This window comes from Natrix helvetica, assembly GCF_964273705.1.
Source record: "Natrix helvetica genome assembly, chromosome: 7".
Classification (NCBI taxonomy): Eukaryota; Metazoa; Chordata; class Lepidosauria; order Squamata; family Natricidae; genus Natrix; species Natrix helvetica.
In genome coordinates, this window is record NC_138558.1 from 3,884,221 (window position 1) to 3,896,128 (window position 11,908).

The window sequence follows — 11,908 nt, forward strand, 5'->3', positions numbered from 1 at the left end:
GTTTAATGAAAAGAAGGACTAGGGGAGACATGACAGCAATCTTCCAATATCTCAGGGGTTGCCACAAAGAAGAGGGAGTCAAGCTATTCTCCAAGGCACCTGAGGGTAGAACAAGAAGCAATGGGTGGAAACTAATCAAGGAGAGAAGCAACTTAGAACTGAGGAGAAATTTCCTGACAGTTAGAACAATTAATCAGTGGAATGGCTTGCCTCCAGAAATTGTAAATGCTCCAACATTGGAGGTTTTTAAGAAGAGATTGGACAGCCACTTGTCTGAACTTGTCAGGTTTCCTTCCTGAGCAGAGGGTTGGACTAGAAGACCTCCAAGGTCCCTTCCAACTCCTATTCTATTCTGTTCTTCTACTACCTGCATCTCAGCCCCTTCATACAGCTAGAGGTCAGCACCATGGACAGCAGCATATTTGGCCAAAGTCCCGCAATGAGACATGAGGCAGTTTTAAGCTCCCCATTTAAAATCCTTGCCCACAAAATGCAGAATCTGCCGTATTTCTGAAGCCCTGAGAACCTCAGCTGCCAATCTTAACCGTCCCATTGCCACGGACAGCCAAAGGAACTCCTGGGACACGCTTATTACCAAGAGTAAAACTTTATTGACAGCTCCATACAGGCACAGAAGAAGAGAGGTCAGTTCTGAGCTTTTTGGCACCAAGCACAGTGCAGGTAGTCCTCGACTTACAACCGTTCATTTAGTGACCGTTCAATCTCACCCCTGAACTTTATCGGCTAAGATAGTTAAGGGTCAACAGAATTTGAGGACGGTTGGACTTTGTCCGTTTGCAGCTATGTAGAGATTCTAAGGGCTGATGCCTCTTTTATCGCCGCCCTAGATTCTGCCCCTTCTTCTCTTAGAGCCGTGATGGCTAACCTATGGCATGCGTGCCACAGGTGGCATGCGGAGACATTTGTTGGGGCATGTGAGGCGTTGCCCTGTCAGCTCAGGCGCACATGCGCAAGCTGGGCAGTTGACTTCGGCCTTCTTTTGAGGCTGTTTTTCGCCCTCAGTAGGCTTACTTCAAAAGGAAGCGCGAAAAACCAGCCCTAAGGACAAGTTCGGCAAAGGATTTTCAGTTTGTCCGTAGGGCCATATTTCACCTTCCGGAGGCTTAAGGGAAGCCTCCTGAAGGCTCCGGAGGTCAAAAATCGGCCCTACGGACAAACCGAAAGTCACCATTCCTGAACTTCTGGGTTCCCCGTAGGTCCATTTTTCACCCTCCGGAGGCTTCCTAAAAAGCCTCGAGCCTGGAGAGGGTGAAAAAACTGTGCCAAAAGCGGAGGAAGGGGGAGGGTGCTGGTCGTGCGCGCATCCGCGCCCAGGGGAGGTGCACACATAGCATGGGTGTGGCACGCCCACGCACGACCCCCCTGCGCTCTCCCCACTTTTATCACGGGAGCCAAAAAAGGTTAGCTGTCACTGTCCTAGAGCATCAGCGTTATACAATACAGTAGCAGAGTTGGAAGGGACCTTGGAGGTCTACTAGTCCAACCCCCTGCCTAGGCAGGAAACCCTATACCGTTTCAGACAAATGGCTATCCAACGTCTTCTTAAAGACTTCCAGTGTTGGGGCATTCACAACTTCTGGAGGCAACTTCTGTTCCCCTGATTAATTGTTCTAACTGTCAGGAAATGTCTCCTTATTTCTAGGTTGCTTCTGTCCTTGATTAGTTTCCACCCATTGCTTCTTGTTCTGCCCTCAGGTGCTTGAAGAATAGTTTGACTCCCTCTTCTTTCTGGCAACCCCTGAGATGTTGGAAGACTGCTATCATGTCTCCCCTAGTCCTTCTTTCTATTAAACTAGACACACCCAGTTCCTGCAACCGTTCTTCATATGTTTTGGTCTCCAGTTATTGGCCTTTCATGATAAAGCAAATGATTTTCATACATCCTTCCAACGCACCCCCCTTTTTCTTGTTCATCTTGTTTAGAAAGAAGATTCTTTCCTGGGAACCCTCCTGACGGGAGGCGATGGAGCGTATATTGTCGCTAGCAATTCACTCTGCAGACCGGAGGAAGGTAAGAAATCGAAAATTTCTACAGTACCACAGTTCAAAGGCAAATGTTTTTGTTGTTGTTTTTTTGGATTTGGATCTTTCTGAGATCCAGGTTTGCAAGCCAGATGTTGCAGCCATAGTCTTGACAGTACACACCTTGCCAGTGTGAAGTCTCTCCGTTATTAATATTCTGCCTAGGCTTGTCATCATCTCCCTAATAAGACCAATTATTGTATTTTTATTTACCGTATTTTTCAGAGTATAAGACGCACCTTTCCCCCCCCCAAAAAAGAGGGTGAAAATCTGGGTGCATCTTATACAGCATTTTTGCCCTACCAAAACCCCGCCCTCTTTGCAAAATTGGACGTACAGAGGGTTTGGGAGGCTTGCAAAATGCTCCTGGGGGCTGGGGGGGGGGACAAAAACAAACAAAAGACTAACTGTTTTTGCTCGTCCCCACCCCACCCCAGGAGCACTCTACAAGTCTCCCAAAGCTCTGCATGCCCTTTAAAAATTTTTTTGCAAAAAACGAGACATGCAGAGGATTTGGGAGGCTTACCCTAACCCCCTAGAGCGAATGTTTGAACCTAAGAAGATAAAATCTGCCATCTACACAATTATGCCTGGAATATATTGCGTTATTCAGAGTTTTAATTGCAGATTGTAATTACAGACTTTGAACTATCTGTCAATAGTTTTAATATCTGTGGTCTTAATATCGGTCAGACACTGGAGGTTTCCCACCAGGAGGCTTTCGTAATTGGGGTATAAATCACTTTAAACCGAAGATCTCATAATTTGGTTTGTTTTTCTTTGCAGGAAAGCTTTATTTCTTTTCCGAGGGCCTTTTGTTTCATCACCCCCACTACGGGAGCATAACCATCCCCAAGGCACACATGGTGTCCATCCAGTTCTATGACGGGGTAAGTGCACGCTTGTATGAAGTATGAAATGAGAAGACCGTGTGGTCTACTGGTTAGAGCACCAGGCTAGAAACCAGGAGACACAGAGTTCTAGTCCCTCCTTAGGGCATGAAACCCAGCTGGGTGATTTTGGGCCAGTCCCCTGCTCTCTCACACACACTCTCTCCTCCCCCACTCTCTCAGCCCACCTCACTTCACCTCACAGGATGGTTGTTGTGGGGAATATAGACGATGGAAGGTGTGTTGGGGAGGTACACCACCCTGAGTTTTCTGTCTGTCTGTCTGTCTGTCTGTCTGTCTGTCTGTCTGTCTATCTATCTATCTATCTATCTATCTATCTATCTATCTAAAAGCCAAGTACCACTCACTCATCACAAAATCTCCAGAACTGTAAAGCCTACAAACTTGAAATTTGGCACGTATGTTCCTCTTGGCTTCTAGGTGTTCTCTAAGAAAGGATTTTTCAAAATGACTATCATATCATTAATAATTCTTATACAGTAATTAACATGCTCTGATGCTAAGCCATTAGACATTCTACTCCCCCTCCCCATCTGAAAAGAACTCTGTCCCAACTCCAGTTGCCTTATATTAACATGCTGTGATGCTAAGGCGTTAGACATTCTGCTCCCCCTCCCCACCTGAAAAGAATTCTGTTCCAACTGCCAGTTGCCTCACATTCCATTACTTCAGTTCAAACTGGCAGACGTTCCACTCCTTCACTCAGGAGGGGTCTGGGGCTCCTTACAGTACTAAATATCGGTACCTCACCAAGATGTCTATGCCTTCCACCTATGGAACTGCTTCTTGACTCAAGGCGGCGGGAACAGTATTCCCTTATGTGTTTCAATCACCGACCACCACTGAGGCAACGGATTGAACCGGATTTCTCCTGCATTGCCCAGTCACATAAGTTCATCGTGAAGCACAGGTATCCAGCTAGAAAAGTAAAAATGGCGGAATTAAAAAAAATCTAACCTAATCTAAATATTCCATAAAAGCCGAAGAGCTTCCTCTCAGCTTCTTCTCAGCCTGTTTTGGAATTCTTCAGAACAGGGCTGAGTCCCTCCAGCTATAAACCCTCATTATATTATATTACATTGCATTGCCTCTGCTTTTCTCTTCATCCTCCCTCACAAGGCATATGTGCCGTTGAAATAATACCTTATAAATCGTCACCCGAAGCCTCAAATCGGTGGATTCTCCCTGAAAATGAGGAACAAGATCCAAAAGACCTTCCCCCTTGATCCCATCCGATCTTCTAGAGCGGGAATTGGAGCAGCATCCTCGTTCTAGAGTGCTGTCCAGAAGCTTCGGATCAAAGCTTTAGTTAGGATGAAAGTAGTTGCGGGAGAGGGACTTAACCATGGTTAAGGCACCAGGGCCAGACTCCAGGTAGAGATAGAAGAAAGGAACTGGGCCAGTTTATGCATTGGTTAAGACTCATGAGGCACTTCCGCTAGAATTTTGGTTTTAAAACTGGCAGCTTTAAGATGTGTGGACTTCAATTCCCAGAATCCCCCAGCCAGCATATCTATGTGTGTGTGTCTGTGAGAGAGAGAGAGAGAGACAGACAGACACAGACAATGAGACAGTGTGTGTGTGTGTGTGTGTGTGTGTGTGTAAGAGAGAGAGAAAAAGAATGTGTGAGATGTTTCTGTGTGAGATGCGTGTAAGAGAAGGAGTGTGTGTGAGGTGTTTGTGAGAGAAACAGACAGACAGACACAGACAATGAGACAGATTGTGTTTGTGTGTGTGTATAAGAGAGAGAGAAAGAAAGAATGTGGGAGATGTTTCTGTGTGAGATGCGTGTGAGAAGCAGTGTGTGTGAGGTGTTTGTGAAGGGTGTGAGAGAAAGACTTGAGGTGTTTGTGTGTGTATGTGTGAGAGACAGATGTTTGTGTGGGAGATGTGAGGAAGAGAGATGTTTGTGAGAGTTGTGTATGCGAGAGAAATACAGATGTTTGTGTGAGAGAGTTGTCTGTGTGTGCGAAAGAGATGTGAGTGTGTGTTTATGGGAAAGCTGTGTCTGTGGGAAAGATTGTTTATGAGACAGATGTGTTTGTGTGTATGTGAGAAAGACGTGTTTCTGTGCAAGACAGACTGTGTAAGAGATGTTTGTGTGTGAGAGAGGTGCACGTATGCATGTGCGTGTAAGAGATGTGGATGCTTCTGTGTGAGAAAAGTTTCTGTGAGAGAGAACTGTGTCTTTGTGTGCAAGTGTGTGTGAAAGAGGGCTGTGTATGTGAGTGTGAGAGAGACGTGTGTTTGTGAGAGAGAAAGAGTTACATGTGTTTGAGGGACACATATCTGATGGTGTGAGAGAGACATGTCTAAGAGAGATGTGTGTGAGAGAGAAACTGTGTTTGTGTGTGTGTGAGAGAGAGAGCACACACACAAATGTGCCTGTGTTTGTGTGTAGCTGACTGGGGAATTCTCGAAGCCCACCCCTCTTAAAAGTTGCCACATTTGAAACCCACCAAGCTAGCTGACCCTCGTGGTCCTTCCCCATTCTCCACTTCTAGTCTACGAAATGCCCCCCAAATCTTCTCCTCCTCTTCCTCACCTTATGATCAAAACACAATTAATACCCCCCTGCTCTCCACCCTTTAGCCCAGCAGCCCAACAACATGGTGCCCCGTGCCAGATCCTCAAACACAGCCAGCCAGCGGATCACGGAAGGGCCCAGGGCTGCCATCTTGGGAGACCTCAGCTGGGCCGCAAAGAGTTGTGAGGGGAGAAATGTCTCTCTTTGCCCTCTGGGGTTTTTTCCACAGCTAACCTTTCTTCTCTGCGAACGGCCTGTTCGCTCTGATTAAATCTGCAAAAAAACAACAACGCCGAAGCCAAAGCTTTTGTGGGTTTTTTCCCCTTTGTCCTCTCTTTCTCTCACACTCATCTCTTCTTTCTCTCTCTCTCTCTCTCTCCTCTCTCATCTCTCTCATCAATTTTCTCTCTCTCTTATCACTCATATCTCTCTCAGCTTTCTCTCTTCTCTCTCTCATATCTCTCTCAGCTTTCTCTTTTCTCTCTTTCATCTCTCTTTCTCATCTCTCCTTTTTTTCTCTCATCTCTCTCCCATCTCTCTCTCATCTTTCTCTCATCTCTCTTTTCTCTCTCTCTCTCATCTCTTTTCTCTCTCTCCTCTCACTCTCCTATCACTCTCATTTCTCTCTCTCTCACCTCTTTTCTCTCCTCTCCCTCTTATCACTCTCATCTCTCTTTCTCTCTCTCTCTCATCTCTTTCTTATCTCTCCCTTTCTCATCTCTCTTTTCCCACTCTCTCTTTTCTCTCCCCTTTCGTAAGCCTTGCAAAAAAACCAGCTGGGTCTCGACCTCCTTTTTGGCTATTGTTCGCTTTCAAAATCTTCATTTTCAGTCAAACTAACCCCCACCCCCTGCAGGCTATTTATAGGGATCCTCTAGTCACTCCTGAAACGTAGCCAGGTATTTATTTTTATTTTTATTTTTTGCCCAAAGCAAAAAAATCCTTGAAAGGGAATTTGTATTGTTTTCACGAGCCGGCATGGGGTGAGGCTGCAGAGCTAAAAATAACACAAAGCGGGGCAAGAACGGGGCAGCGGTTGCGGACATCGATCAGAAAAGGAAAAGGGAAAAAGATAAGAGGCTTGATTTCCATGGAAATGAGTACACAAGGGTGTGTTTTTCTCTTCGGTGGCCTCCTCTATTTATTTGTTTGCTTTTTTTTTACATTGAGAGAGGCATTTAGGAAAAGATGTCGGGCTTCAGCCAACTTAGTTTATTGACCAAGGCTCTTCATTACATCAGTTGGGTACGAATAGTTGGGTGGTGAAATGTCTGCAAGAAAACCAGCAAGTTTAGAGAGTACCATGGACTCTATAGTCCTCCTCCTCCTTGCAAGCCCTACCTCCTTCTAGTGCTGATTATGTTACCTAGTTCGGTAGTGAAATGTCTACAAGAAAACCAGCGAATAGAATAGAATAGGGAATAGAGGATAGAGAATAGAATAGAATAGAATAGGGAATATAGAAAATAGAATAGAATAGAAAAGAGAATAGAATAGAATAGAATAAAGTGCGTTTGGACACGCAACGAATTTGTCTTTGGTGCAGATGCTCTCTGTGTACATAAAGAAAAATAAAATAGAATACATTCATCAAGAATCATAAGATACAACACTTAATTATAGTCATAGGTTACTAATAAGCAATCAAATTATATTAAGAAACAAAACAATATAAATTTTAAAGATACAAGCAACATGGTTATAGTCATAAGTGAAAAGAGATAGGTACCAGGAAGGAAGAGAAGAATAATAGTAATACAATCTTAAGCAGAGTGATGGCATTCAGGAAAAAAACTGTCCTTGTGTCTAGTTGTTCTGGTGTGCAGTGCCCTATAGCATTTTGAGGATAGGAGCTGAAACAATTTATGTCCAGGATTTGAGGGGTCTGTAGATATTTTAAACAACCCTCTTTTTGACTCATGCAGTGTGCAGGTCCTCAATGGAAAGCAGGTTGCTAGCCATTGTTTTTTCTGCAGTTCTGATTCTCCTCTGAAGTCTGTGTCTGTCTTGTTGGGTTGCAAATAATACGTAGTGTATAAATAAAACACAGTGTAACATTGAGTTGCTTTGCTCCAGAATTCTTCACATTGGTTCAGAAAACACAACCTTCGTTAGTTGAGCAAGCCAGAATTTTAGTCTGACCTTGCCCTGCTGTTATTTTCCAATTATGCTGGTGCTACAGTTCCCATGTTGGCTGGGAATACTAGGATTTATAGTCCTGGTACACCTGGGGGACGCTGGGTTAAGAGAGAGCGTTATTTTTCCTTTCTTGGCTATTTTCAATCTTGACTTCTATCCTGTGCTTTAAAACCAGCAATTAAAATGCTGTTTTCCTGGCTTCAGAGTCATGGAATATCGACTTAACACATCTTGGAGGGATTGTAAACTTCCTCCTTACTTAATTTAGATCAAAATCTCTACCACAGGGGTGTCCAAACTTGGGAACTTTAAGACTTGTGGACTTCAACTCCCAGAATTCCCCAGCCAGCAGAGCTGGCTGGGGAATTCTGGGAGTTGAAGTCCACAAGTCTTAAAGTTCCCAAATTTGGACTCCCCAGCTCTAACCATTAAGTTTTTTTCCCCTTTTTCTTCTTCTTTGTGTTTCAGGATTCCACCAGTGTGGTTGCCGCACTTTTTGTACAACACAAGCCTTCTTTGCTTCCTCATTTACCAATCCAGCTCCACACCCCAAACAACCTCCTGATGATTTCGGTTTTCCCAAAGTCGGCCCTTTATAAAGCTTTCTATTCCCAGGTAAGGTTTGCCGTGCTCTGGGTTCGGTTTATGTGCAAATGTCTCTGCTTCAGCCAAGAGGAGACCACTTGGGGGTACTTGCTTGCTGTCCTGGCAGAATGGAGAGAGGATGCGGGCATGCCTTGTGCCGAAATCTGCGAATCCGTTAATTATTAGGCTTTTTTTTTTTTAAATTCAAACGTGTTGATTGATCTCTTGCCTCATTGAATAGCAGAGCAATGTTGGGAAGCACAATTCACAATGATTAAAGGATACCGACAGAGAGAATTTTTAATAGCATTTTGGTGCCCAGCATTTTAGCGACGCGGTGGCTCAGCGGCTAAGATGCTGAGCTTGTCGGTCAGTTGTCGGTTCGAATCCCTAGCGCCGTGTAACAGAGTGAGCTCCCGTGACTTGTCCCAGCTTCTGCCAACCTAGCAGTTCAAAAGCTCGTAAAAAATGCAAGTAGAAAAATAGGGACCACCTTTGGTGGGAAGAGAACAGCGTTCCGTGCGCCTTCGGGCGTTTAGTCATGCCAGCCACATAACCACGGAGATGTCTTCGGACAGCGTTGGCTCTTTGACTTTGAAACGGAGATGAGCACGGCCCCCTAGAGTCGGGAACGACTAGCACAGATGTGCGAGGGGAACCTTTACCTATGCCTCGTGAAATTGTGTAAGTTAGGCCTTCTTTGTCGTTGTAGGTCTTTTCCGCCTGGCAACAGCAGGGAAATACGGGAGTAACATTGAAAACAATCCAGGATGATTCTCTGTCTGCAGAACAGGAAAGATTGTAAGCTGATGGCTTTTTAGTCCAATTCTTGTATTGCACAAGCAGCATTGAAGAGAAAGCGGGGGGGGGGGGGAGGATCTGTGGGAAAAGAGTTGAGATAAAAGACTTGATGTTCTTGTAGGCTTACCTGATGTTGAACGTTAGTATTTAAGGCAGGGGTGTCCAATCTTGGCCACTTTAAGACCCATGGACTTCAGCTCCCAGAATTCCTCAGCCAGCCAATTTTAAGACCTGTAGACTTCAGCTCCCAGAATTCCTCAGCCAGCCAATTTTAAGACCCATGGACTTCAGCTCCCAGAATTCCTCAGCCAGCCAATTTTAAGACCTGTAGACTTCAGCTCCCAGAATTCCTCAGCCAGACAATTTTAAGACCCATGGACTTCAGCTCCCAGAATTCCTCAGCCAGACAATTTTAAGACCCATGGACTTCAGCTCCCAGAATTCCTCAGCCAGACAATTTTAAGACCCATGGACGTCAGCTCCCAGAATTCCTCAGCCAGCCAATTTTAAGACCTATAGACTTCAGCTCCCAGAATTCCTCAGCCAGACAATTTTAAGACCCATGGACTTCAGCTCCCAGAATTCCTCAGCCAGCCAATTTTAAGACCTGTGGACTTTAACTTTCAGAAGTCTCCAGCCAGTTGTACTGGTTGGGGAATTGTGGGAGTTAAAGTCCACAAGTCTTTAAAGTCGCCAACGTTGGACACCCCTGGTTTAAGACATCAAGACCTAATTGTGTCTTTACACTTTTGTGTTGACATGAGTTGTAAGGGCTAAGCAATTCATGAGTGTCCCATCTTTTTAGACATTCCAACATGCAAAAGCTCTTTGAGGTCTTATCCTATCCTGCTGGAGAACGATGGAACCAAGTGAGACTGCTTACCACCCTCCCAGATCTGGCCAGGTGAGAGCTTCCCACAATTCCTTTGTTCTGAGCCAAACCCGGATCATCCCACGGAAGTCCAGCTGTGTCACGTTTCATTGTATGATGGGTAGGTCATCCTGGCCCTCCCACCATTGCTCAGCTGCCATTCCCAGCATCCTTGCCATTGCCTATGGCAATGTTTCTCGACCTTGGCAACTTTAAGAGGTGTAGACTTCAACTCCCAGAATTCCCCAGCCAGCTGTACTGGCTAGAGAATTCTGGGACTTGAAGTCCACCCAAGTTGCCAAGGTTGAGAAACTTCAGTTGGACAAAGTCATTAGAACATGAACTTTCTCAGATAGTTCAGCTCTATCTTGGCTGGTCTACATGGTCATAAATCAGATCTTCAGAGAATTCCCTTCAGTGCATCTCCAAAAATGCAAATTGACTGAATGTGAGGACAATGAAGTGGACTGATTCTGACTACATTTATTCCTTCAAAGTTTTCTACAGCACTTTACTATCGGTAGCGCCAGCCAAGAACCAGTGATGAGGTTGCATCTGCCAGTGCTTCTGCAGCAGACTGAGGACATTCCTAATAATGAGAAGGAGAATGATAAGGTAAGGTGGTCATTATAAATCATGCATTGTTTTTTATCTCCAAGTTGCTGTTTGCGTCGTCTACCTTGGCTGTACAGATAGTCCTTGATTTACAACCGGTCACTTAGTGACTATTAAAAATTACGATGAATAAAAAAAAAAGATACATACCACCCAGATTTGAAATTTGGATCTCTGCACCCCTCCCCCACACGATTGCGTTTTGAGCACTTGGAAGTTGGCCTGCATTTATGGATGATGGCAGTGTCTTTAGTCACATGTTCACGATTTACAACATTTCTCTCTCTGTCCTCCTGGTTTCAACTACTGACCTCATACGCGGTTGCAGTTAATTCAAGGTCAAGAGATAACAAGAGAATGCAAGCCAGAAAAGAGTTTCAGATGCTTGTTTGTATGATTGGCTTTTAAATAGGAGCACACAGAAGAATAGTCCAAAATCAGTCCAAGATTCCAAGAGGAGGATCGGGATTATTGGCCAATCCAGAGGTCAGAAGTCCAAGGTTTCTTTGGTGAACAGGATTCACAGGAACATCGGGCGGGCGCTGGGGTTCACTTGTTGCTCCCAGCAAAAGGAATATGAGTCACAGCTGCCTCTTAAATCAGGTCGCAGATCAAGAGATTTATTCTCTTGCTTGGCAAGGGGCATCATAGAACATCTCCGCTCTGTGGCCCTTTCTACCTGTGCGCAGCACTAAGACCTCATCCTCATCCGACTGTTTCAGCAGTCCCAGTGCCACTGTTTTTGATCAGCCTCGTGGCTTGGTGACTCTTGACTTGGTGTCTCCTTGAGACTGATATTCCACCAGTTCAGCTGGAGCAGATTCTTCAGATTTAGACTCTGAGTCCTGATCCTAAATCGTGATAGTCCATAACTGTTTTCCCCCCCAAAGTATGACAATTTCATAATCTTAACACTCCTTTCTCTTTTGAGGTGGTCATTACTATCTTGACGGGTCTTCCTGGATGCCAGTCCAGTGAATTATGCTCATTCTTGGTCACATTTAACAAAGAATATGGAAGGTTGGTAGAACCATTTTATTTGTTTTTGTCCTTTCTTGATGGTTGATTAAAAGTTACATTCCGCTGAAATCCTGGGCAGTCTTAGCACCTTGCGGGTCCGACAGATCTCCCAAAAAGGACAGTTGTCCCCAAACATCGTGCAAAATATAAGCATGCCTACTTCTCCAGCTTAAGCACGTTCTGGAAATGTCAGGATTGCATCTCTCGGCTCTCGGCTAGCTTGAAAATGGGAACTCTGACCACTGTAGGCCCATGATGTGTAGAAGTCCCATCTATAGAGAGACTACTCAGTTGGCAGGAATATTTCACATAAACCAAGTTGTGGTGGAGTGGTGCTCTCTACGCTCAGTGGTTTTCTTGCAGATGTTTCATCACCCATCTAGTTAACATCATCAG

At 44.9% G+C, this 11,908-nt stretch overlaps 1 protein-coding gene across 1 annotated transcript in view; it reads left to right on the forward strand.

Moving 5' to 3' along the window:
• DNAAF9 (dynein axonemal assembly factor 9) overlaps nt 1–11,908 on the forward strand; it is an 83,738-nt gene that overhangs the window by 45,857 nt on the left and 25,973 nt on the right. Inside the window, exons 20-26 of the mRNA XM_081960448.1 lie at nt 1,945–2,032; nt 2,830–2,933; nt 8,089–8,235; nt 8,918–9,006; nt 9,812–9,910; nt 10,375–10,492; nt 11,424–11,512. Coding sequence (XP_081816574.1) covers nt 1,945–2,032; nt 2,830–2,933; nt 8,089–8,235; nt 8,918–9,006; nt 9,812–9,910; nt 10,375–10,492; nt 11,424–11,512 — 734 coding nt within the window. The remainder of the gene's footprint in view (nt 1–1,944; nt 2,033–2,829; nt 2,934–8,088; nt 8,236–8,917; nt 9,007–9,811; nt 9,911–10,374; nt 10,493–11,423; nt 11,513–11,908) is intronic.